General features: G+C 42.8%; 1 protein-coding gene across 2 annotated transcripts in view; it reads left to right on the forward strand.

Moving 5' to 3' along the window:
* Positions 1-24,202, forward strand: part of KCNH8 (potassium voltage-gated channel subfamily H member 8) — a 1,076,212-nt gene extending 1,052,010 nt beyond the window's left edge. For both annotated transcript variants that reach the window (XM_073630214.1, XM_073630215.1), the window contains one exon: positions 21,072-24,202. In XM_073630214.1, the coding sequence (XP_073486315.1) occupies positions 21,072-21,791 (720 nt within the window). In that variant the 3' untranslated portion in view covers positions 21,792-24,202. The remainder of the gene's footprint in view (positions 1-21,071) is intronic.
* The last annotated feature ends 3,755 nt before the right edge of the window (positions 24,203-27,957 follow it).

Genomic DNA, 27,957 nt, shown 5'->3' on the forward strand with positions numbered 1-27,957 from the left:
TTAATCCCGCTGCATTCTTCATAATTAAATTAAAAAAGATTCCAACAGGGATAATGGAACTTCCTGGCATTGGCAGAGAATTCACACTGTAGCATTGGAAAGCTATTACAGAATATACAGTAACCTAGCTTAAACATGTAGCATGTACCAAAAATGAAACTATCAATATTGGGTCAACTGACCTTTTAATAGGGTAAAGTGGGGCTTAGTGAGAAGAGGCTAGGAGATTAGAGTTGTTTGTGCTTCCTTCAGACAGCAGTCAGTTTTAAACATTTATTTTATCAGATATCTTTTATGAATTCTGATTCAAATCTAATTGATGGTTGCTATAAGCTAACACAAATATTTGATATTTAAGACACTCCACTGTAAATAACTCCTAAAGCCCGAGTCGTTCTACTCTACAGTAGGGATGGGCCGAATGGACCCCTGTTCAGTTCAGACCAGAACTTCCGAACATCGTGAATGTTTGGACCCGAATAACAAACCCCATTAAAGTCAATGGGACCCGAACATCAAATATCAAAAGTGCCCATTTTGAAGGCTTAAATGCAATGCAATGTAATTAGGCATACAATGGTTATAGGGGTCTGGGTCCTACCCTGGGGGACATGGATCAATTAAAAAAAAGTTTGTGAAAAATTTAATTTTTAAATGAGCAGTGATTTTTTGATTTTTAAATGGAAAGCCTAAAAATGAAAAATTCCTTCCAATATAGTGCCAGGGGGGTCCCCTTAGTCTAACTTTAAAGTGGCAGATCTGTACCATGTCTAGAATCTGCTGCAGCAACAATTGAATTTATAAAGCCAAAAAAATGACATTTTTCCTGCAAGCTGCCTTTATTTTGCTCAGCAACAGCTGGGCAGCCAGTGTGTATGATGAGGCCACAATGTAGTGCCCTGGGAACAAGATTAGAATTTTTTGATACACTCTGGTTTTCACGGGTGCATAAAAATTGGTCTTTGGGTGTCGTAGCGCCTTCAAACCGTAACCATTTAGAGGTACCCTTGATGAAAGCAAGAATTGGCCTTGCTGTAAAAAATTGCAATGATATACACCTGTCAAACAGATGCAGAGAAATTACTCTTTGGGTGTCGGGGGCACCTTCCCACCGTAACCCTATAGAGGTGTTCTTGATGAAGGCAAAAAAATTGCAATGATATGTATATAGTTGGTGTTTTTGCCACGTTTGATGTGCCTGAGACACAGTTTGCAGATAGTAACAGTGCAATCTGCTGCAGATGTGCTGAAAAAGGCCCAGACAGCTGAGATTTGGGGAGTGGGCCGGGAGATAACAGCTGCAGAATGTGATGGATTAGGGTGGCTGCTCTCTACTCTTTCTTGATGCCGACCTCCTTGGGGTTGTGCCATCTCCCCTTCAGGTTCCTCCTCTGCTCTATCTGGCACCCAAGTCACATCAGTGACCTCATCATCATCATCATCTCCATCTCTTCCATCTTCATCATTACCACTGGAGACAACTTGGCAATATGCTGCAGCTTGGGGAACATGAATGCCAATTTGTCTACCAGTGTTCCTCCCTCTCTCTAGGCTCACATTCCTGTCATCCTCAACCTCAGAACCAGCATCTGAATCCAGTAATGACTGGGCATCATCAAGGAGCAAGTGGCTGATGCTGTGGTCAAATAACTCAGCTGACTCCTCAATGGCTGATGTTAGGGCTATGGCAGGAATAAATGTGGACAAGGAGGCAGGTTTATCCACTCTGGCAACTGCAGGGGACTGCACACTTGTCTCTGCTTGTGTAACAGAGGATGAGGAGGATGAGGAAGGTTTAGTAAGCCAGTCCACCACCTCCTCTGCATGCTGTGGCTGGATAGCATGGGCAAACTCACTAAACAGAGGAAATGATGCCCTGCCTGAGGACTGACCATCACGTCCACCTCTGCCTGTGGACACATATGTTGCTGGCCCCCTTACAGTGCCAAGGGAACATCTGCCTCTCCTTGTCGTTCTCCCAGACATTATTGGGAGGGAGGGGACGGTGCTTATAAGCAAATGTAAAGGAGAAGTTGGAATCTGTACGTAGATGTACTTTAATCAATGTAAAAAGGTGTTTGGTGCCCTTTAATTTGAGTACTCACACTACACAGACACACTCCATGGATACAATATAATATACTGCAATATAATGCGCCAAACGTACAGTGATGCACAGAACTATATGGCATTAAACTGGCAGTAATGCACACAGAAGTAAATGGCGTTAAACTGGCAGTAACGCACACAGAAGTAAATGGCATTAAACTGGCAGTAACGCACAAAACTATATGACGTTAAACTTGTAGTAACGCACACAGAACTATATGGCGTTAAACTGGCAGTAACGCATGCAGAACGATATGGCGTTAAACTGCCAGTAACACACGCAAAACGATATGGTGTTAAACTGCTAGTAACGCATGCAAAACTATATGGCGTTAAACAGTCAGTAACGCTCGCAAAACTATATGGCGTTAAACTGGCAGTAAGGCATGCAATATGATGTGGCGTTAAACTGGCAGTAACGCACACAAAACTATATGGCGTTAAACTGGCAGTAACGCATGCAAAACGATATGGCGTTAAACTGGCAGTAATGCACAAAACTATATGGCGTTAAACTTGTTGTAACGCACACAGAACTATATGGCGTTAAACTGGCAGTAACGCATGCAAAACTATATGGCGTTAAACAGGCAGTAACACACGGGAAACAATATGGCGTTAAACTGGCAGTAACGCACGCAAAACTATATGGCGTTAAACAGGAAGTAACGCACGCAAAACTATATGGCGTTAAACTGGCAGTAACGCACACAAAACTATATGGCATTAAACTGGCAGTAACGCACGCAAAACTATATGGTGTTAAACTGGCAGTAACGCACACAAAACTATATGGCGTTAAACTGGCAGTAACGCACGCAATACGATATGGCGTTAAACTGGCAGCAACGCAATCAAATAGATGGTGTTCAGCCGTCACTACATTGAAGCTATCTGAACTGTCCCTACTCTAGCTACATACTAATGTCAAGATTATTGACACGGTCTCACTACACTACACTGAAATGATCTGAGCTGTCCCTACTCTAGCTATACACTATGAAAAGCTGAATGATGGTCCTCCTCACTACACTCACACTATCCCTAGACTGACACTAAACTAATATTCTACACTGACAATTGAAGCAAAATAGCACAGTATAGCACACTAACTAATAGCACTGAACAGAGCCCTGTTCTATCTCTGTCCACACCAAAATCACACTGAAAATGGCTGCCATTGAAAGAATACTTTTATACTGTGGGGCGGGAATGAACCATGATTGGATAAAGTCATGATGACAGTGTCCAATCATGACTCTGACAGTGCTCTGTGCCCTGATTGGCTGAAGCTTTTACTGCTTCAGCCAATCAGGGCTTGCAATGCACTGTTCAAGCCACAATGCATTGTGGTCGGTTCAGGGGGCCGAACAAACGGTCGAACGTCCCGTTTGTTCGGCTACTCGCCGAACATCCGAACAACGAAAGTTCGGCCCAAACTAATGCTCGGGCCGAACCATTCGCCCATCTCTGCTCTACAGTAGGGATGAGCTTCGTGTTCGAGTCGAACCCATGTTCGACTCGAACATCGGCTGTTCGATCGTTCGCCGAATTGCGAACGTTATGGGCCGTTCGCGCTAAATTCGTGTGGCGCGTCACGGCCCATAATTCACTGCGGCATCGCAGTGCATTGCTGGCTGATGATTGGCCAAGCATGCACTATGACCCGCATGCTTGGCCAATCACAGCGCCGTCAGTAGAGAGAGCTGTAATTGGCCAAAGCCAGGGTGGCTTTGGCCAATTATGGCTCAGGGGATTTAGTACACACCCCACACTATATAAGGCCGCCTGCACGGCGGCCCTGTGTAGTGTGTGTTCCGGTGTGCTGAGAGATAGAGAGAGAGAGAGACAGTGTCATTTGATTTGAGTTAGATAGATTAGGCAGAACAGTCAGTCAGTTAGCTGCACTTACAGTGTATTGTGTATATATATGCATCCCAGGTGTTGCATATATATATATACACTGTATTCAGTTTAGCTAGATCCGTTCCTGTTATCTTCTATCTAGACTATTTACATTTAATGCAGTGCGTCCTGCTCACAGTGTTCAGCTAGATCCGTTCCTGCTATTTACATTTAGTGCAGTGCGTCCTGCTCACAGTGTTCAGCTAGATCCGTTCCTGTTATCTTCTAGACTATTTACATTTAGTGCAGTGCGTCCTGCTCACAGTGTTCAGCTAGATCCGTTCCTGCAATTTACATTTAGTGCAGTGCGTCCTGCTCACAGTGTTCAGCTAGATCCGTTTCTGCAATTTACATTTAGTGCAGTGCGTCCTGCTCACAGTGTTCAGCTAGATCCGTTCCTGCTATTTACATTTAGTGCAGTGCGTCCTGCTCACAGTGTTCAGCTAGATCCGTTCCTGCTATTTACATTTAGTGCAGTGCGTCCTGCTCACAGTGTTCAGCTAGATCCGTTCCTGCTATTTACATTTAGTGCAGTGCGTCCTGCTCACAGTGTTCAGCTAGATCCGTTCCTGCTATTTACATTTAGTGCAGTGCGTCCTGCTCACAGTGTTCAGCTAGATCCGTTCCTGCTATTTACATTTAGTGCAGTGCGTCCTTGCGCACAGTGTTCAGCTAGAGCCGTTCCTGCTATTTACATTTAGTGCAGTGCGTCCTGCTCACAGTGTTCAGCTAGATCCGTTCCTGTTATCTTCTAGACTATTTACATTTAGTGCAGTGCGTCCTGCTCACAGTGTTCAGCTAGATCCGTTCCTGCTATTTACATTTAGTGCAGTGCGTCCTGCTCACAGTGTTCAGCTAGATCCGTTCCTGTTATCTTCTAGACTATTTACATTTAGTGCAGTGCGTCCTGCTCACAGTGTTCAGCTAGATCCGTTCCTGTTATCTTCTAGACTATTTACATTTAGTGCAGTGCGTCCTGCTCACAGTGTTCAGCTAGATCCGTTCCTGCTATTTACATTTAGTGCAGTGCGTCCTGCTCACAGTGTTCAGCTAGATCCGTTCCTGTTAAATTCCTACTGACCGGCAGGCTTGTCTGGTTACAGTATATAAAGCTACCTGAAGAAAATTACAGGTGTTCTATTTGATCCTATTAGTACCACGGTCAGGCAGCTAGACTATTTACATTTAGTACAGTGCGTCCTGCTCACAGTGTACAGCTAGATCCGTTCCTGTTATCTTCCTACTGACAGGCAGGCTTGTCTGGTTACAGTATATAAAGCTACCTGAAGAAAATTACAGGTGTTCTATTTGATCCTATTAGTACCACGGTCAGGCAGCTAGACTATTTACATTTAGTACAGTGCGTCCTGCTCACAGTGTTCAGCTAGATCCGTTCCTGTTATCTTCCTACTGACAGGCAGGCTTGTCTGGTTACAGTATATAAAGCTACTTGAAGAAAATTACAGGTGTTCTATCCCAGCTTAGTGCAGCTACAGGCCATTAGTATGTCTGGAAGGCCAAGAAGGAGAGGCAGACAGTCACAAGCCAATAAGAGAGGGCAAGCAGGCTCTGTGTCTAGTGCTGGTCGTGGAGACGGTGCATCCTCATCAGCACGTGGCCATGGGACACGCTTGGCCTTTTTTTCGGCAGCTGGCCATGTTGAGCCGCAACATGCGGAAGACTTGGTCGAGTGGATGACCAAGCCGTCCTCATCCTCCTCATCCTCTCTCACCCATGCCCAGGGTGCTTTGTCTGGCAAAGCAGCGGCCTCTTCCCTCAGCTCAATGTCATCAGTGACTCCTTCCCTAGCTCCACCATGTCCTCATGAGGATTCCCTCGAACTGTTTGACCACAGTGTTGGGTACATGCTCCAGGAGGATGCCCAGCGTTTGGAAGGCTCTGATGACGATACTGAGCTCGATGAAGGCAGTAACATGAGCGCGGACAGAGGGGGTGCCCAAGAAGGACAGCAATCTGGCAGTCATGCTCCCCCTGCTGCAGCATACTGCCAGGTTTGCTCCAGTGATGAGGAGGGAGGGGATGATGAGGTCACTGACTCAACGTGGGTGCCTGATAGGAGAGAGGAGGAGGAGGAGGAGGAGGAGGAGGAGGAGGCGGCAGCACATCACCAACGAGGCAGGATGCCCTCCAGGGGCCAGCCTAAGGGCAGCACATTGACTGCATCACACCCCAAAGCTCCACATGTGCAGGGCGCTGCAGTCTCTGTGCGTTATTCAAAAAGTTCTTTGGTGTGGGCCTTTTTTGAGACGAGTGCATCAGATCGCACCGCTGCTATTTGCAACATATGTCTCAAGCGTATCTCGCGTGGCCAAAATATCTCCCGCTTGGGTACCACATGCTTGACCAGACATATGTTGACCTGCCATGCAGTTCGTTGGCAAGCGTATCTAAAAGACCCACACCAAAGAACAAAGAGGATCTCTCCTTGCTCCTCATCAGCTGAGATTTCCAACCCCACTAGACCTTCAGTCCTCTCTGAGACCTGCAGTGAGAGGAATGAAGGTGTAGAATTAGGTGTGTCACAGCCAAGTACTTGTGGGCAATCTGCTTTTGGTACACCGACGTCAGATTGTACCAGGCAAATTTCCCTGCCCCAGCTGCTGCACCGCCGAAAGAAGTTTGCTCCCAGCCATCCACATGCCCAGCGGTTGAATGCTAGCTTGGCAAAATTGCTAGCACTTCAACTGCTGCCTTTTCAGTTGGTAGACTCTGCCCCCTTCCGTGAGTTTGTGGAATGTGCGGTTCCTCAGTGGCAGGTACCCAAACGCCACTTTTTCTCACGGAAGGCGATTCCGGCTCTCTACCGGCATGTGGAAGGCAATGTCCATGCCTCGCTGGACAGGGCGGTCAGCGGTAAGGTGCATATTACCGCTGACTCATGGTCCAGCAGGCATGGACAGGGACGTTACCTAAGTTTCACGGCGCATTGGGTGACTCTGCTGGCAGCTGGGAAGGATGCAGGACAAGGTGCAGTAGTGTTGGAGGTTGTTCCGCCACCACGCCTCCAAAATGCTGATTGTGACACACCTCTCTCCTCCACCCCCTCCTCTTCTTCTTCCTCCATGGCCTCTTCCTCGGAACCAGCGGTGCTCCGTAGGCGTTCAAGGGGCTACGCAAGTACGCAGGCCAAAAGATGCCATGCGGTGCTTGAGCTGGTGTGCTTGGGGGACAGGAGCCACACTGGGGCAGAGGTTCTGTCAGCTCTGCAGGGGCAGGTTCAGAGGTGGTTGACGCCACGCCAACTTAAGGCAGGAATGGTGGTTTGCGACAATGGCACCAACCTCCTCTCTGCCCTCCGACAGGGACAAATGACCCATGTGCCCTGTTTGGCTCACGTCCTTAACTTGGTGGTGCAGCGGTTCTTGGGCAGGTACCCGGGCTTACAGGATGTCCTGAGGCAGGCCAGGAAAGTCTGTGTGCATTTCCGCCGGTCATATAATGCCAGTGCTCGGCTGACGGACCTCCAAAAGGAGTTTAACCTGCCCAAGAACCGCCTAATCTGTGACATGCCCACCAGGTGGAACTCAACGTTGGCCATGCTGCAGCGGCTGCACACGCAGCAGAGGGCCATCAATGAGTACCTGTGCGACTATGGCACCAGGACAGGGTCAGGGGAGCTTGGTTTTTTTTCCCCACGCCAGTGGGCCATGATCAGGGATGCATGCACTGTCCTGTCACCATTCGAGGAGGCCACGAGGATGGTGAGCAGTGACAGTGCATGCATCAGTGACACTGTCCCCCTTGTCCACCTGTTGGAGCACACGCTGCGTGGAATAATGGACAGGGCACTTGAGGCAGAACAGAGGCAGGAAGAGGAGGACTTCCTTAGCTCTCAAGGCCCCCTTTATCCAGACAGTGTTCCTGCGTGCCCGCCGATCACACAGGAAGAGGACGAGGAGGAAGAGGAGGAGGAGGAAGATTGTGTCAGTATGGAGGTGGAGCCTGGCACTCAGCATCAGCAGCAGTCTTTAAGGGATCAGTCCCAAGAAACACATGGACTTGTACGTGGCTGGGAGGAGGTGGCTGCGGACCATGTCGTTCTTAGTGACCCAGAGGACTCCGGACCGAATGCCTCAGCAAACCTACGCTGCATGGCCTCCCTGATCCTGCAAAGCCTGCGTAAGGATCCTCGTATTCGTGGTATCAAGGAGAAGGACCAATACTGGCTGGCAACCCTCCTTGATCCATGTTACAAGGGTAAGGTTGCGGACCTTATCTTGCCATCGCAGAGGGAGCAGAGGATGAAACATCTTCGGGAGGCCTTGCAGAAAGGTCTGTGCAACGCGTTCCCAGAGACTGGGAGGTTACAAACTCCTGTTTCTGGACAACGTGTTGCTGAGGCTTCGGTCAGTCAAAGAAGGAGCGGTGGAGAAGGTGGCCGTCTGACCGATGCGTTCAGACAATTTTTTGGTCCGCAGCCCCAAGGTATGATCGGTTCCAGCAACCATCGCCAGCGTCTGTTTTACATGGTGCAGGAATACCTAGGGGCAAGATCAGACTTGGACACCTTTCCCACCGAAAATCCTCTGGGTTACTGGGTCTTGAGGATGGATCACTGGCCAGAGCTTGCACAGTATGCAATTGAGCTACTGGCCTGTCCTGCATCCAGCGTTCTTTCGGAACGCACATTCAGTGCTGCTGGAGGCGTGGTAACCGATCACAGGGTGCGTCTGTCCACCGACTCGGTCGATCGGCTGACCTTCATAAAAATGAATGAGTCTTGGATCACCACCAGCTACCAAGCACCTGATGCTGATGTAACCGAATAATTTTTTTTGAAATCTCAGATCCCTTCAAAGACTGCCTATGCTGATGCTGAGTGACTATCCCTGAGTAATTATCCTCTTCCTCCTCAATCATCACGCTGATAGCTTGTAAGAACATTTTTGGTTCTGGGCGCCACCACCAGTGCCTAAGGCACAATTTTTCAGCCCCTGTTTAACAGGGGCGTGTAATTACAATTTTTGATGTAATACTTTGCAGCAGGGCTCGTTCCTGCATTCCAACTAGAGTGTCTGTGAGGGGTTGCAGTGTTGTGGCACCAGCACCAGTGCCTAGGGCCCAATTTTTCTGCCCCTGTCTAACAGGGGCGTGTAATTACAATTTTTGATGCAATACTTTGCAGCAGGGCTCGTTCCTGCGTTCCAACTAGAGTGTCTGTGAGGGGTTGCAGTGTTGTGGCACCAGCACCAGTGCCTAAGGCCCAATTTTTCTGCCCCTGTCTAACAGGGGCGTGTAATTACAATTTTTGATGCAATACTTTGCAGCAGGGCTCGTTCCTGCGTTCCAACTAGAGTGTCTGTGAGGGGTTGCAGTGTTGTGGCACCAGCACCAGTGCCTAAGGCCCAATTTTTCTGCCCCTGTCTAACAGGGGCGTGTAATTACAATTTTTGAAGCAATAATTTGCAGCAGGGCTCGTTCCTGCGTTCCAACTAGAGTGTCTGTGAGGGGTTGCAGTGTTGTGGCACCAGCACCAGTGCCTAAGGCCTAATTTTTCAGCTCCTGTTCAACAGGGGCATGTAATTACAATTCTTGATCTAATATTTCACAGCAGGGCCCTGTGAGGGCTTACAGTGTTGTGGCCACAGCAACACCTAAGGCCCAAATTTCTGCTGAGTATATAGGGCAGGACCCTACTTTCAAACATCTAACTTACAAACGACTCCTACTTGCAAACGGAAGGAGACAACAGGAAGTGAGATGAAATCTACCCCTAGGAAGGGAAATTCTCTCCTGTAAGAGTTAATATGGGAAAACAATTTCTCCTTTCCACTGATGCTTTCCAATCCTTGTTCCACAAAAAAACCCAAATTTTCAAAAAACATTTTTCATTGGGACAAAAAAGTGAGGTGAAATCTTCTGAAGAGGAGGAAAGACAGCAAAACAAATGTCACAGGGGTGATAACCCTTCCCTATGTTTTCCAAAAAGCTTAGAAAAGATTTTTTGGCTGGAGCTAAACACGTTAAAAATGTTCAAAATTACAAACAGATTCTACTTAACAACAAACCTACAGTCCCTGTCTTGTTTGCACCGCCTGTATACTGCTGTTCAGAGTATATAGGGCCTGGTGGCCCCACACCTTTCCTTATTTTAATTTGGGTGCGGGGTTCCCCTTAATATCCATACAAGACCCAAAGGGCCTGGTAATGGACTGGGGGGTACCCATGCCGTTTGTCTCACTGATTTTCATCCATATTGCCATGACCCGACATGACATTAAACCCGCAAGCAGTTTTAAATGAGATTTTTTCCTTTAAAAATGACATTTGGTGCAGGGACTGTTCTAAACATGGGAAACACGCGTCACTTTACAGGCATACTATAGACACCCCCCAGGTACGATATTTAAAGGAATATTTCACTTTTTTTTTTTTTACTTTAAGCATCATTAAAATCACTGCTCCCGAAAAAACGGCCGTTTTTAAAAGTTTTTTTTGCATTGATACATGTCCCCTGGGGTAGGACCCGGGTCCCCAAACCCTTTTTAGGACAATACCATGCAAATTAGCCTTTAAAATGAGCACTTTTGATTTCGAACGTTCGAGTCCCATAGACGTCAATGGGGTTCTAACGTTCGTGCGAACTTTCGGTCCGTTCGCGGGTTCTGGTGCGAACCGAACCGGGGGGTGTTCGGCTCATCCCTACTCTACAGGTATAATTGTGGTCAAAGATGATTACAGATGTTAATACAGTATGTGTTTGTATGGATTTCCTCCAGTTCAGCTGTTACTTCCTATAATGCATAATCATTGACTGACCATCTTACACGCTCATTCTAACATGTGTTTGTGACTGTGGTGAGGAGGTTAAAATGAACGTTATCTCTTCAGAGGCATTTACTAATGTGAATGGTCTATGTACTCTGCTTAGGCCTGTAGTATTTGTTAATTCTATGTGGTTGATTTTCTAAAGGAAAATAGGCTGCTCAGTTTGTAAGGGAATTTGCACTTTGCAAAGGTATTTCCTCTTCGCTTAGTGAATGTGGTGAAAATTCAACTTGCAAATAATGCCCAATCAAGTGCAATGGAAATAAAAACAGTATTTTTGCTTACACATGGTTTGAAGGTGGCAGAGTGTCGCCTCATTCACTAAGCTAAGGGTAAAGTCATTTTAGTAAAACCTATATATGTAGGTGTGTTAGATCAGTGACAATTTTTTAGCACTAATGGCAGCTTCATAATTATATAAGGAATTATATAAGGAATTCAGGATTTTTTTTTTAATACCTTATGATTGCTTATACCAGTAAATGTAATTGGTATAAGAAACCATTTCTACTGAATTAAACATATTTATTCAATAACTTTTGTTGTGATTAGCTGTGATTGGGCAAAGCTAATCACGTGGCACAGATGGGCTGTGATCTGTCCTGTCTGCACCATGTGATCACTGTGACCAATCACAGATAGCAACATAATTGTATACAATGAATGGCATGAAAGGAAGCTATCCATTGTTTACAATTCTCATGTGATCTGCTGTGATTGGTCACAGCGATCACATGGTACTGGCAGTGGGCCAGTATAGTGATTAGCTGCTGCACGGCCACGTGATAGGCACGTCGTCCACCCAGAATTACGAAAGTCCCACCCTGTCTATAGCAAAATGATGGCCAAACTGCGTAGCCTCCCTGGCGGTATTCCCGAGTGTGGCTCGGGGTTAAAATTCAGTACCATTAGCGGTAACCCCGAGCCACACTCGGGATCGCATTGCAGGATCCTGGGGCGGCTTTACTTACCTTGTCCCCGGGATCCTGCGATGTCACCCGCAGTGTCCGAGGGCTCCGTCCTCCTCCGAAGCCTCTCCGTGCCAGGCTCCGTTCCCTGCGAGCGGCGCGACGCACGGGGGCGGAGCCTGGCGGCAAATTAAAAAAAAAGTAAAAATCATAACACATACAGTACTGTAATCTTACAGATTACAGTACTGTATGAAATGATTTCACATCCCTTTTGTCCCCAGTGCTTTGTCCCATGCCCTGCATGCAGTTTTACATGATATACACTGTTCTTTCTGCCTGGAAACTGGAGATTGTCCATAGCAACCAAAAAGTGTCCCTTTACGTCAAAAGTGGCTTTAGACCAGCTAGAAAACAGCGATAGTAAATTAGAACACTTGCAGAATTGAGTGATAGTGAATTGTGGGGAAATTTATTTTAATACTATTTTTTTTTTTTTTTAATTATTTATTTTTATTTATTATATTATAATTTATGTTTTTGTGTTTCAAACTTTATCATACCCGGGATATCTACTAGACTCTGGTTTGGACAGATTTAAGTGTGTTATTGTTAAGATTTACAGACCTACAATATAAAACGCCAAATTTCCATGCAAAATAATTGTACCGCTTTCAGCACCTAAAATCCGAAATAATCATACCGCCAGGGAGGTTAAAGGAAGAAGTGTTACTTACAGGCATTACAGTGTATATGCCTTCTTATGCAACGTTAACACATAATTCACAAAAGCAGACTGTTAACATAATGTTTACTTGGATGAAATGTTACTGTATTATAAATGTCCCTCAGAACACAAATTTAGTTTGTAGGACTTTAAAGGTGTGCTCCTAAGAGCAAACAGATTCCCTTAATTTGTATGTGTTATTGTTTCCTGTACACAGGATCATAAAAGATTGCTTTAAAGGAGACACACACAATTCATGTTTTTTATATGTGGTTCTTTAACCACTTCAGCCCCAGAAGATTTGGCTGCTGAATGACCAGGCCATTTTTTGCAATTCGGCACTGCATCACTTTAACTGACAATTGCGCAATCGTGCGGCACTGCACCCAAACAAAATTGGCGTACTTTTTTTTTCCACAAATAGAGCGTACATTGAAATCACAATAAGTGTATATTGATTGGTTTGCGCAAAAGTTATAGCATCTACAAAATAGGGGATAGATTTATAGAATTTTTATTATTATTTTTTTTTAGTAGTAATGGCGGTGATCTGTGCCATTATGGCAGACACATCAGACACTTTTGACACATTTTTGGGACCATTGGCACTTATACAGCGATCAGTGCTATAAAAATGTACTAATTACTGTATAAATGTCACTGGCAGGGAAGGGGTTAACACTAGGGAGCAATCAAAGGGTTAACTGTGTTCCCTGTGTGTGTTTCTAACTGTTGGTGGAGAGGACTGACCTAGAGGAATTGTGATTCCTAGCTATTAGGAACTCACGATCTGTCTCTCCTCACAGAACAGAACAGGGATTTGTGTGTTTCCACGCACATGTCCCTGTTCTGCCTCTCGTGCCCGCGATTAATCATGGCCAGTGGTCATCGTGACCATCGGCCAGGAGCATCAGCACCCCCGCAGTGCAGCGCCTGCTATCCCGCTTAAAGGAGCCAATGTATAGCTACGATGGCTTGTGGGATCGTGCCGATCTGCCGCAGTATAATGACAGCGGCTGGTCGGCAAGAGGTTAATATGGACAATTTGATGTTGGTTAAGCACTAACAAAATTTAATTTAATATTAAATATTTGTATTTAATTTTAACCATGGCTGTGAATTAAAAGTTTTTTTCTCAGAGATAGCACATTTTTAGCCCTGGTTCACACTGGTGCGTATTGAGATGCGATTTGACATGTCAAATCACATGTCAAATTGGAGGCAATTGCCGGCAATGGCACCATCCTAATTGGTGCAACGCCACATTTGTGGCGCCGCACCGATTTCAGAAAGTAGTTTCTGTACTACTTTTTGCAATTTCAGGTTGCGATTTCCATTGACATCTGTGCAAAAACCTGCACAGATAACTGTGAAATCGCCACTGAAATCAGGACTGACATGCGGTAGTGAAATCGTGTGGGTTCAGCTGAACTCACATGGCTTCATTCCCGCAGCTCAGTGTGAACCTGGGCTTAAAGTCCGTCAAATACACTTTTTGTCCTGAGGGACATATACAGTTGCTACTATACTAGGATGTGGTCCAAACTCCTTTTATGATTACCTTTGGTATCTATCTCTTGGATGGAAAGTTAGCATTGCACAGGACCTAGACTGCTTATGTCATTGTACAGAAACAATGACAAGGAGAAATAAATAAATAAAAGGCATGCAATATTTTATGCTTTCCCAAAGTTTAAAGCCTGGCATGCTAGTATGCCCATCAATGAAGAACTGAATGGATCAGGACTGTTACCCGTGTACTATATTGGAGATTTAATATACCTCAGATATGATTTGGGAGAAATGAGAGTTCTTTGACCATGAGTGAAAACTTTAACACTATAACAACATTTATTGGTGAGTAGTTGAAAGTCTACCTAATAAACAACCATCTATCTATAGTTTACACCAAGGAAGAAATTTTAGGTTAAAATAAGAGAATTACATGAAGGAATACAGAGTATATTCCTTAAAACATTCATCTACAAACATATTTAGTTACAAGTAAAATGCAGACCTTTCCCATACAGGCATACCCCACTTTTAAGTACACAATGGGGTTTATTTACTAAAGCTGGAAAGTGCAAAATCAGGCTCACTACTGCATAGAAACCAATGAGCTTCCAGGTTTTATTACCAAAACTTAATTGAACAAGCTGGGGATAGAAGCTCATTGGTTTCTATGCAGAAGTGAGCCTGATTTTGCACTTTCCAGCTTTAGTAAATAAACACCATTGCGTACTTAAAAGTGGGGTATGCCTGTAATTACCCTTTTCACCAAGGTTCCATTCTAATGGCTGCTCTCCCATAAAGTGTGTTTCCCTCCCATCTAATCTGTGTATATCATTACAGGCTGATGCTTCATTGGTTGGCATAGCGTGGCTCTGATTTGTTAGCTTCCCTGTGCCTGGTTAAGGACTGGCTACATCTGCAATCCCTATACTTTGCATAAGTCAGCCCCCTTTAATGCAAATCCTTGTGACTATTCTGAGCAAGAGATTAACTTGAATTTTCCCGGGAAGTCAAGTATTGTTTACAGATTGGCCTCCCTTCATTGCATATCCCAGCATGGGATCCTTTGAACTGAGTATGTGTAAAACAATGAGGTTTGGATCCCATTGCTTGTATACACAAGCTTAGGCACAACTTGTCTGATCTACCAGAGATTTCTGTGAAGATAATATTTTACGTCCTACATAGATACAAACTAAATGAAATATATTACTAATTACAATATTTTACAGTTATTAATGGATATTTCACATAAACCCATAAGGTAACAGAACCCTTCCATGCTGATACTAGCCAATATGCCATTGAGCACTCAGGTTCTTCAACAAGGAGGGAGGGGGTGTCTTAAACAATAATACCCCTAACAAACCATTAACCTGGGTTTTGTTGGGTTACCTAAGAAGTTATTCAGTAATTACTGTGTTGGGTTTTTACATATAGTCCTCTTTAAAATACCTGTGCTGATTTCCCAATTGAATAATAGTTTTGCATTTGATTGAAGCACTGCTTTTAATTACTACATTACTTTTGATGTAACGTCACCTCCCAATTTTTAATAATTTGGGTGCTGTTACATAATTACCACAGTGGGAATATAATTTTGTATATCAAAGTTTAATACACTAAGCCTCAGATGGTGTTGTCACAATTCTGTGTTCACATTTTACAATGCATAAACACCATTACCTCTCTCCAGGCTTCTAGGGTAAAGTCCTGTGGATAAGGCTAGCTCCTAAGCTCCTAAGAAACGATTACTGTGCAGCATCCTTCTAGAAATTTGTTTATGGTATTTGTTACATATGAATGGTGCATTAGGCACCTTAGTTAGAATATGCATTTAATCCATTAAAGATAGTTCCCAAAGATGTGAATCTGAAATGTTTAATCCATTAGAACTAATTTGAAACAACTGACTTGCATTATTCACCTCAGTGGTAAATAACTATAATTTGTGAATAAGAAACACAGTAAAGGTTTCTACTGACTCATGGGCAGCATGTGACTCACATTTAAAGTATCATAGAAAAAATGAATAATATATTTTGCATTTCTAAAGAATGTGTAATAAAACAATGTACAGCTATTTTAGGGATGTCCATTATTCATGGATGTGTTTTCACTGGAGATTTTGATTTGATGTTTTAAGCAATATTTACTACACATAAACAGTAGTATAGAATTTTGATTGATGGTCTCTAAGGATACCATATTTTGAAAAAAGACAATCTAGCAAATATATTAGCATCTAGGTTTACATGTGTTGAGCTCAAGTGTGCAGGATTATTGAGTGACAGTTGGCATTTTTATGGTAATTTCAGACTTCATCAGATACACACAGCAATCAGATACTAGCAGCATTTATAAGTATTTACTCCCTTTTTACAAGGTTTTAACAGCATGAAAAGGGTCCACAATAAAAGCTTCTGCAAGCATCTGGAATGAGAAAATAATTTGGTTGGCCCCATCCCATCTTATTTGTTCACCCCAACAGAAAAATTACATGTCAATAGTAAAAGTAAAGAAAGAGCTAAGTGTGTTATATCCTACACTTTAACAGACCTCAGATACTGTCAATCAAGAATACACTTTCATGTAAAAACGAACACTAACATGCAAAAAATCGGTGGTGGCATCTCTCAGAATGAGGAAATAAAGTCACTTTTCAATCTGAAAGGAGATGATTAAAATCTTGTACTGTACATACAGTTGGGTCACTGAGATCTGGCGCTATAGGAAGGGATTATTATTATATCTTATAATTTAACAAAAACACTCACTAGCCAATATATCAAATGCATGCTTTTGCTGACCTCTGAAACTCTGGTTGATGGTGGCTTGCCTGAAGCTAAAGCAGGTTCTAGTGGTCCCCATGCAGTTGCCCCTTTTGCCCATAAACAGTAATTGGACTGACCTTGAACCTCATGTGCGCCACTGATATCTATGTTCCTCTAGCAAATATAACTTTGCCAAAACTTAGCACAGCAAAAAAGTACCTGTATATGACCACCTTAAATCTCTGCATTGCATCACCCAGGGGCAGAAGGTATAAATGCTAATAGCTTATTTGCTTAGCAAAATTCAGTCTGAAAACAAACGCCTAGTGCCATCATAATTTTAAATTAAAATCCGTGTTGAGATTTTTAATGACTGTTAAAATGTTATTTAAAGCATTTCTTTCAAGCCCACAAAATACCATTTTATTCATCTGTCAAATCTATATCAGAAATCAAATAGCTAGGCAATTATATTATTCAGACTAATTGGTGGCATTTGTAACTTCGAATGTCAGTAAATAATGTACCTGTCACATTATCTATGTATCTGACAGCTGAGTTTATGTTTATAATGAGGATATGCTGTCAAGACAGGGCAACATCATTCTTTACAAATTGGTCTATTTATTTTCTCTAGACTAGTGGCATTAAAGTGACCTAAATATTTTTGGTTAATAGATAAGTAAGCCATGCTCTCTGCTATGGTTAATACATTGTTTTCAAGGGAAACGAATATAATAGAAGACAAAATTATAGGTTAGGGTGTTAAAGCAGCCAGGTTATTTCTTTACTTTTGCTGAAGGAAAAGGTTAAAATAAATACTTTTAGGAATATGTAGCAAAACGGTGCCTATTTCCTCTCATACAAGCGCTTAATGGATTGGGCAAAAAAAAATTCAGCACTAAATAGGAATAACCTATGGCCAATTAAGGCTAAAGCTGCTACCATAAAAACCCAAACCAGGGTTCAAAAAGACACAGTAAACAAATACACATATAGGCAGTGCTAAACACTATTAGTATAAACACATTTAAAATACAAAAAAAATATATATAAAATATATATAATAATCATGCAGTGAAATCAAAAAAGTGCATACGTGTCCAGTCCATAATAGATAGCGGTAAAAGTGCATGAGATAATCCAAAGGTAAGTATAATTCTGCTTGCAGGATGGTAAACTGTCACCAACACCACCACACGTGAAGGGGTGTACTCACATCCCCCTCTAGATTAAACTTTTACCGAATAGGATAAGGTAATAAGCATATAAATGACACTTGTTTAAATCCTTATATCCAGTCTCCCAGGACCAACTGCATCAAAGGGTGTGGATCACACAGTGATATGCTCGTTTTAAACCATAGAAAAAGGAAAAAACACAATCGATAGTGTAATCCTGTTAAAACGATTTATTTCCTCAAACAACACCCCCTTTAGTTCTTGCACTTACAAGTCAATCACAAAATATCAAAGCATAGCATCTTCCATGGTAAACAACTTGCACGAATGGGAATCACACGGTGTCTCCTACCGCAATGAGATGTCTTTCCGGTGGTAGTGAGCTCTGAGTCTCCGAGCAGTGAACTGAGATTACTGATAGACGTTGTTAAGCCATACCCGACGTGTTTCATCATCAACGACATCATCTGAGGACATGGCTTAACGACATAATGGCCCGAGTTATATACCGCTGGTGATTCGCAGAAAATTAACCCGTGGAGTCGCGCTGCTTTGCAAACACTATCTGGACATAAGAATCGCGCTATTCACTCTATTTGCCTGATTACAGCCTCCGTTGTTTGTTCTCTTAGTCTGGATTCTTATGTCTGGATAGTGTTTGCGATGCCGCGACTCCACAGGATAATTTCCTATGAATCAGCAGCAGTATATAACTCGGGCCATTACGTCGTTAAGCCACGTCCTCAGATGATGTTGATGATGAAACGCGCCAGTATGTGGCTTAATGACGTCTATCAGTAATCCCAGTATGCCGCTCGGAGACTCAGAGCTCACTACCACCTGAAAGACATCTCGTTGCGGTAGGAGACACTGTGTGATTCCTGTTCGTGCAAGCTGTTTACCTTGTATGAGGCCATGTTTTGATATCCTGTGATTGATGTAAATGCAAATCCTAATGGGGGTGTTGTTTGTGGAAATAAATACGTTTTAACAGGATTACACTATCAATTGTGTTTTTTCCTTTTTCTATGGTTTAAATGAGCATATCACTGTGTGATCCACACCCTTTGATGCAGTTGGTCCTGGGAGACTGGATATAAGGATTTTAAACAAGCATCATTTATCTGCTTATTACCTTATCCTATTCGATAAGCATTTAATCTAGAGGGGGATGTGAGTACACCCCTGTCTCTTCACGTGTGGTGGTGTTGGTGACAGTTTACCATCCTGCAAGCAGAATTATACTTACCTTTGGATTATCTCATGGACTTTTCACTGCTATCTATTATGGACACGTATGCACTTTTTTGATTTCACTGCGTGATTATTTTATATATATATATATATATATATATATATATATATATATATATATATATATATATATATACACACATTTTTATTTTTTATTTTTTTGTATTACTGTGACTTTTAGGAATAATTGTAAATTTGATACCTTTAGTGTAGATGTTGATAAAAAAAAGTTTAGCAAGAACAAGCTGTTAAATATGGTCAGGTTGCTGAAATGTGCCAATGGGCTCCCAGAGTATAAGGGGTAGAGTTATGCTTTTATTTGTCCTAGATTTATTCTAAGACCCATGTTCATCACAGTTCCTCATTCAAATTAGTTTATTAGAGGCTAAAGAGCAATATATGAAATGGTATTATGGTGTCATAATATCAAGCTTGCTGCCAGGAAAGAATTGCTGAGACAGCAGCATGAATACCCACCTGAAAACCAGTGAATTGTAGGCCATCGCTACTCCCTTTCTGGTGAATGAGATTCTTAAAAGCAGGTGAATTGAATTTAACCTCTTGCAACCCATGAAATGCATATGTGCAGTATACTGTATATATACAGTATGCACAATATACTATCTGGATGGCTTATTATTTAAGCATTTTTGTTTCATCAGTAATTCAGCAAAGATATTGGTTGTATTCTGTTAAATGCATATAGCCACTAGTCAAATAATATGAAAAAGCTATATGCAAAATAACAAGGTACATTTTTAAATTATGAACATATTCTGCAAGCAAGTAAAATTGTAAAAGTCACATAGTAGGTGACTGACATTCATTTTAAATTACAAAAATGTGTAGTCATAGAAAATATCTTTTTTTACCCTTATAATGTCTACCATAAATGGTCAGTTAGAGGTTTGTAGAAAAATGAATTTTTTTTTTGCTTATTTTGCTAGATACCATATTTATCGGCGTATAACACGCGCTGGCATATAACACGCATCCCAAGTTTAGGAGGGAATTTTAAGGAAAAACAACTTTTAGGAGGGAAGTTTAAGGAAAAAAAACTTACATTAAAATGCCCATCAATGCAGCCTTATTGTGTCCATCTGCAGCCTTTTCAGTGTCCATTGCAGCCTTGTCAGTGCAGCTTTGCCCCAGTGCAGCCTTGTCAGTGCAGCCTTGTCAGTGCAGCTTTGCCCCAGTGCAGCCTTGTCAGTGCAGCTTTGTCAGTGCAGCCTTGCCCCAGTGCAGCTTTGTCAGTGCAGCCTTGCCCCAGTGCAGCCTTGTCAGTGCAGCCTTGTCAGTGCAGCTTTGTCAGTGCAGGTTTGCCCCAGTGCAGCTTTGTCAGTGCAGCTTTGTCAGTGCAGGTTTGCCCCAGTGCAGCTTTGTCAGTGCAGGTTTGCCCCAGTGCAGCCTTGTCAGTGCAGCTTTGTGCACTCGCCGCCGACATACACAGCCGTGTGTAGATTCAAATATGGCGCCGAGACTGCAGGGATTCGTCGGAGCTGAGATACACATACCCGAGTGTTCTCGGCTTTTTTCGGCGCCGCTCAGTCACGCCCAGACCTATGATGGCCATAACACAGGTCCAATGGCGGGACCGGGCGGGACTGTGAGCGGTGCCAAAAAAAGCCGAGAACACTCGGGTATGTGTATCTCGGCTCCGACGAATCCCCGCAGTCTCGGCGCCATATTTGAATCTACACATGGCTGTGTATGTCAACGGCAATTGCAGCAATTGCCGCAATCACTCCGATCACACAAAATCGGTGGGGATCGGCCTATAATATGCACCCACGATTTTCCCCTGATTTTAAGGGGAAAAAAGTGCGTGTTATATGCCGATAAATACGGTATATTGTCTAGATATATTGTTGACTGTGATAACACCATGTTTCTGTTTATAATTTTTTTCTAGGTCAGTACTTTAACTCATGAAGTATCCCAGCTCAGCAAAGATATGAAGATTGTCATGAATATTTTAGAAAACTTGTTAGCTGCACAAAGACCAGTTGGATATTATTCAACTTATGGTACAGTGATAGATGGAATGGGTACTACAATAGGCTCCCCAATGGATCAGATGCAAACTAGAATGACATGGACAACAAATCAAGCTTGCATGCAAAGGCAAGGTTCCCTGGTTGGAACTCCAACACAGCTGTGTCAAGGTACAGTTGTATCTGACTTGTGGAACATGGATCCTTCCAGTGTAGGAAGCAGCCCCCAAAGAAATGGATCAAATGTAGAGAATTCATTAGAAGGTGAATATTACTACACGGCAGGCCTTGGATATTCTCCATCACATTATCAAGTTATTCAGGCTGACCAATATTCTTATTTGAAGTGTACATCTCCTCATTCGGACACCACATTAACTCCTCTGCAGTCTATCTCTGCAACTCTTTCTCCATCTATGTGTTCATCATCTGACACTTCTCTGCAGCTTGTGCTGCCAAGTAGATCTGAAGAAGGTTTTAGCCAAGGAGCAATTAGTTCACTAAGCCTTGAAAATCTGCCAGGTTCTTGGGATGTAGAAGGGACAGTTGGCATCTCTGCACAGTCAACGGAGGAATACCCCCAGGACATTATTACAACTACAATAGATTTTAAAGATGACAAAGCCATAAATGTATAATGATGACTGGCCAATAGTATTCAGCAGAAGCAGCAATGTAGAAACTCTTTATGCATGAGACTGCAAAGACACACGGAAAAGTTGGTTTTGTTTCAACTATTTTGAAAAAGATATAACTAAGAAATTAACACAAAAAAGCACAGTACCTTAACATATTTATTTAGAAGTGCTGAGAGTGTGTTTTCTGTTACTTATGTAAGCTATTGGTCTGTGTTCCAGGTTTTTTAATGCAGACTGAAGACCCTGAGGGTCAAAACAGCTGGAATTCATATACAAAAGAACACATGACCACATATGTCGTAGGGAGTTATTATATCACAAAGCAAAACGCTCTTTCCTGAGTGCCTGATTGTCATTTGCAAACAATAGCACTGTCAATGCTTGCTTCAGGTGACCATGATTCCTGCTGTCTATTTGTCAGTTCAGAGAAGACATAGGGACAATTATCGCTGCATGTCATCTCCTAGACAATCAACCAAACAGAGTTGGTAGATGGTGGGTTAACCGTTGCACGTTATTTGTCATTTTAATGAAACCTCTTTATTTATCAGAAAAAAGCTATTTTTATATTCTTGGTATGAAATATGTATTTAAACGATTTAAAATATTTATAACTAAATGTCTTTTTTTGGTAAGAGCTTGCAGTTTTCAAGAGAAATGCACAATTCTTATGCATATTGTATTAAACGATTTATTATTCAGAAAAAATAAAAGTGTACATAATTAATATAATATCCCGTTTGCATGTAGGTTGGATGAATGTATGCATCTGATATATTTTAGAGTATTTACAATGCCAAAACGGTTGAATTGCTGAAATCATATATGTAACATAAATAGTTACAAATAGTATATTCATAACATTTATTATACTTTATTCAATATAAAATTAGCACAACTCTTCTTTTATTTTGGGAAACAAATAATACGTTTTTATTTCTAGGCGACCTTGATTAAAAAATCAGAAAAAAAAATAATATACACTATATCTTTTTTTTTTTTCTTTCATAATGGTAAAGTTAGCAAGTTCAGTAACCTTGCTTTTTTGCAGAAATATCACCAAAGCAAACATTTCAGCCCTACAAGAAGCTATTTTTTTTATCTTGAGACTTAATTTCTTCTTATTAGTGTAGATGATATTTTCATTACTTCTGTTCTGCATTATTTATATAGCTCTTTAGAAATTTGTTGTCATCAGTCTGTGTAGAGTGTCACTTTGCTTTTGTTAATAATTAAGGAGAGAAAACATGAAAATAAACAATGTTTTAACCAAAGACTAAATAATGTTGATGTCTGGATTTTGTGAAATAAATTTATCTCAAGGTTTTATCATTATCTCAGGGCCTTTACTTAAATGTACTTTGCTTCCTTTCTACTTTCACTACCGTCAAACCCCTCATTTCCTAATAATAGGTTTTAAAAACAGCAAGGTGGTCCTGATCACATACAGTTTTAAGTATGATAGACTCACTGCTTGCTAGATTATAAAAAAGGGGTGTTTAGCTGTAAAAATAGATGAATCAGGGAGCAAGGGGTTATCCGGACCATTAGCTGACAACCTAATTACTCCCACAGAATTTACATTACAATTTTAATGTCTCTCAGTACCAGTGCACTCAGTATAGATTGATATAATAATCAATTTGTAATTTGTCACCTTACAGCCATTTAATCCCACAGAGGCTATGAGCAATAAAGTTAGCTTTGATTTCCTTTTGTTGCACTATGAGCTCTCATTCTTCCTGGAGGTTTCCAATGCAATTGCAGTATAGATGGAAGATGTGATCACTCCTGCATCGTCTAGGCCTATCTCAGGAAGTCCTACCAATTGGACTTACCCGATACAGCTTCAGGTTGAAATTTGCAGGGGTCACCTTTTAAGGTGCCCAAATTACAGCTTTCAAATAGTGCTTATGTATTTTTTTTTTTACTCTCAGTGCCATCAATGCCTTGGTATGGTAAGCTCTTAAAGGTGTTAATAATGTGATGATATGAAAACACTAAGCCTTATAAATTCTCCTAATTCTCCAACTGTGGAGAAATCAATGCTAAGAAAAAAAAATAATAACACATAATAAGTGTTACCTTGACCTTTCTTTGCGTACAAATGAAAAAACAGAAGGGCTCCATTTGTAGTTATCACAAGGCTATATTCATGTGCAATTATGGCAATGTAAAGCACATTCAAATTCTACCTGATTACCACCTTTTGATGAACCAAATACAAAATAAGGTATACTACACCATGCAGGTGTGATATATCTTAGTAGATTATATTTCACCATATGTGAACACATTCCCACTCTAGTCTAATGGCTCACATATAAACAAAATGCTTAAGCGAGGGAGGATGACAAATATTACATCTGAGAATTATCAAGTGGAGACAACAAGCACCTCTCTTTCTCCCTAACTAAGGTTTTTACATAAATGCACCTGTTCAACCACTGTGCATGTAACTTACGTAGGTGTACCAGTGGGGAAAATTTAATCATCATGCCTGTGCTGACTTGTTGATCACTTTCTTTAACAGTTATTTTTGTGTAGGTAACATGGGTTTAATTCTATTGTTAATTGTTCAGAGCTGGAGGACAAAATAAGAAGTAAAATTCATATATACAGGGATATCAGTAAAGCAATAACTAAAAAAGCAGACACCATATTTTGATTAAGCTTGTTCTCCTTACTTTTCCATAGACTGTAGGGACAGGAAGTTTATTGGTTTGTGGCGATGGCATCATCTGCATGGCAGTCTTTCATTTGATTCCATTTCTTCCCATGGCATAAAGCAAAACCAAAACATACAGTAAAATAGAACACAAATATATATATATATGTCAGTTTTGAACTCTGTCCCAATAGCTTTTGGTTATCTGTGTTAAAATGCAGCACTGTCACCTTCTGCAAGCGCTACTCTTCTCTTCCTCCTTCTTCTTCCTAATCATTTAAATAGGAATTTTAACTGCTTAGTAGGGATGAGCCGAACACCCCCCTGTTCGGTTCGCACCAGAACATGCGAACAGGAAAAAAGTTTGTTCGAACATGCGAACACCGTTAAAGTCTATGGGACACGAACATGAATAATCAAAAGTGCTAATTTTCAAGGCTTATATGCAAGTTATTGTCATAAAAAGTGTTTGGGGACCTGGGTCCTGCCCCAGGGGACATGGATCAATGCAAAAAAAAGTTTTAAAAACGGCCGTTTTTTCAGGAGCAGTGATTTTAATAATGCTTAAAGTCAAACAATAAAAGTGTAATATCCTTTTAAATTTCGTACCTGGGGGGTGTCTATAGTGTGCCTGTAAAGGGGCGCATGTTTCCTGTGTTTAGAACAGTCTGACAGCAAAATGACATTTTGAAGGAAAAAACTCATTTAAAACTACCCGCGGCTATTGCATTGCCGACAATACACATAGAAGTTCATTGATAAAAACGGCATGGGAATTCCCCAAAGGGGAACCCCGAACCAAAATTAAAAAAAAAAAATGACGTGGGGGTCCCCCTAAATTCCATACCAGGCCCTTCAGGTCTGGTATGGATATTAAGGGGAACCCCGGCCAAAATTAAAAAAAAAAAATGACGTGGGGTTCCCCCTAAATTCCATACCAGACCCTTCAGGTCTGGTATGGATTTTAAGGGGAACCCCGCGCCAAAAAAAAAAAAAAAAACGGCGTGGGGTCCCCCCAAAAATCCATACCAGACCCTTATCCGAGCACGCAACCTGGCAGGCCGCAGGAAAAGAGGGGGGGACGAGAGTGCGGCCCCCCCTCCCTCCTGAACCGTACCAGGCCACATGCCCTCAACATTGGGAGGGTGCTTTGGGGTAGCCCCCCAAAACACCTTGTCCCCATGTTGATGAGGACAAGGGCCTCATCCCCACAACCCTGGCCGGTGGTTGTGGGGGTCTGCGGGCAGGGGGCTTATTGGAATCTGGAAGCCCCCTTTAACAAGGTGACCCCCAGATCCCGGCCCCCCCCCTGTGTGAAATGGTAAGGGGGTACATAAGTACCCCTACCATTTCACGAAAAAAGTGTCAAAAATGTTAAAAATGACAAGAGACAGTTTTTGACAATTCCTTTATTTAAATGCTTCTTCTTTCTTCTATCTTCCTTCATCTTCTGGTTCTTCTGGCTCTTCTGGTTCTTCTGGTTCTTCCTCCGGCGTTCTCGTCCAGCATCTCCTCCGCGGCGTCTTCTGTCTTCTTCTCCTCGGGCCGCTCCGCACCCATGGCATGGGGGGGAGGCTCCCGCTCTTCTCTTCTTCTCTTCTTCTTTTCTTCTTTTCTTCTTTTCTTCTCTTCTTCTCTTCTTCTTCATTTTCTTCTCCGGGCCGCTCCGCAATCCATGCTGGCATGGAGGGAGGCTCCCGCTGTGTGACGGCGCTCCTCGTCTGACAGTTCTTAAATAACGGGGGGGGCGGGGCCACCCGGTGACCCCGCCCCCCTCTGACGCACGGTGACTTGACGGGACTTCCCTGTGACGTCACGGGGAATGCCACAGGGAAGTCCCGTCAAGTCACCGTGCGTCAGAGGGGGGCGGGGTCACCGGGTGGCCCCGCCCCCCCGTTATTTAAGAACTGTCAGACGAGGAGCGCCGTCACACAGCGGGAGCCTCCCTCCATGCCAGCATGGATTGCGGAGCGGCCCGGAGAAGAAAATGAAGAAGAAGAGAAGAAGAGAAGAAAAGAAGAAAAGAAGAAAAGAAGAAGAGAAGAAGAGAAGAGCGGGAGCCTCCCCCCCATGCCATGGGTGCGGAGCGGCCCGAGGAGAAGAAGACAGAAGACGCCGCGGAGGAGATGCTGGACGAGAACGCCGGAGGAAGAACCAGAAGAACCAGAAGAGCCAGAAGAACCAGAAGATGAAGGAAGATAGAAGAAAGAAGAAGCATTTAAATAAAGGAATTGTCAAAAACTGTCTCTTGTCATTTTTAACATTTTTGACACTTTTTTCGTGAAATGGAAGGGGTACTTATGTACCCCCTTACCATTTCACACAGGGGGGGGGCCGGGATCTGGGGGTCACCTTGTTAAAGGGGGCTTCCAGATTCCGATAAGCCCCCCGCCCGCAGACCCCCACAACCACCGGCCAGGGTTGTGGGGATGAGGCCCTTGTCCTCATCAACATGGGGACAAGGTGTTTTGGGGGGCTACCCCAAAGCACCCTCCCAATGTTGAGGGCATGTGGCCTGGTACGGTTCAGGAGGGAGGGGGGGCCGCACTCTTGTCCCCCCTCTTTTCCTGCGGCCTGCCAGGTTGCGTGCTCGGATAAGGGTCTGGTATGGATTTTTGGGGGGACCCCACGCCGTTTTTTTTTTTTTTTTTGGCGCGGGGTTCCCCTTAAAATCCATACCAGACCTGAAGGGTCTGGTATGGAATTTAGGGGGAACCCCACGTCATTTTTTTTTTTTAATTTTGGCCGGGGTTCCCCTTAATATCCATACCAGACCTGAAGGGCCTGGTATGGAATTTAGGGGGACCCCCACGTCATTTTTTTTTTTAAATTTTGGTTCGGGGTTCCCCTTTGGGGAATTCCCATGCCGTTTTTATCAATGAACTTCTATGTGTATTGTCGGCAATGCAATAGCCGCGGGTAGTTTTAAATGAGTTTTTTCCTTCAAAATGTCATTTTGCTGTCAGACTGTTCTAAACACAGGAAACATGCGCCCCTTTACAGGCACACTATAGACACCCCCCAGGTACGAAATTTAAAGGGATATTACACTTTTATTGATTGACTTTAAGTATTATTAAAATCACTGCTCCTGAAAAAACGGCCGTTTTTAAAACTTTTTTTTGCATTGATCCATGTCCCCTGGGGCAGGACCCAGGTCCCCAAACACTTTTTATGACAATAACTTGCATATTAGCCTTTAAAATTAGCACTTTTGATTTCTCCCATAGACTTTTAAAGGGTGTTCCGCGGCATTCGAATTTGCCGCGAACACCCCAAATTGTTCGCTGTTCGGTGAACTTGCGAACAGCCAATGTTCGAGTCGAACATGAGTTCGACTCGAACTCGAAGCTCATCCCTACTGCTTAGGATGTCTGTGACCACCTTTGCAGCTGTTTTCATCTTACATGGCATAGCAATTACATTCACTTTCTTATAAAGACAGAGTCAAGCACACATACTTTATTTGAAAATGAGTGATAAAACTTTCAGATAAAA

This window comes from Aquarana catesbeiana, linkage group LG05 (assembly GCF_042186555.1).
Source record: "Aquarana catesbeiana isolate 2022-GZ linkage group LG05, ASM4218655v1, whole genome shotgun sequence".
NCBI classification, from domain to species: Eukaryota; Metazoa; Chordata; class Amphibia; order Anura; family Ranidae; genus Aquarana; species Aquarana catesbeiana.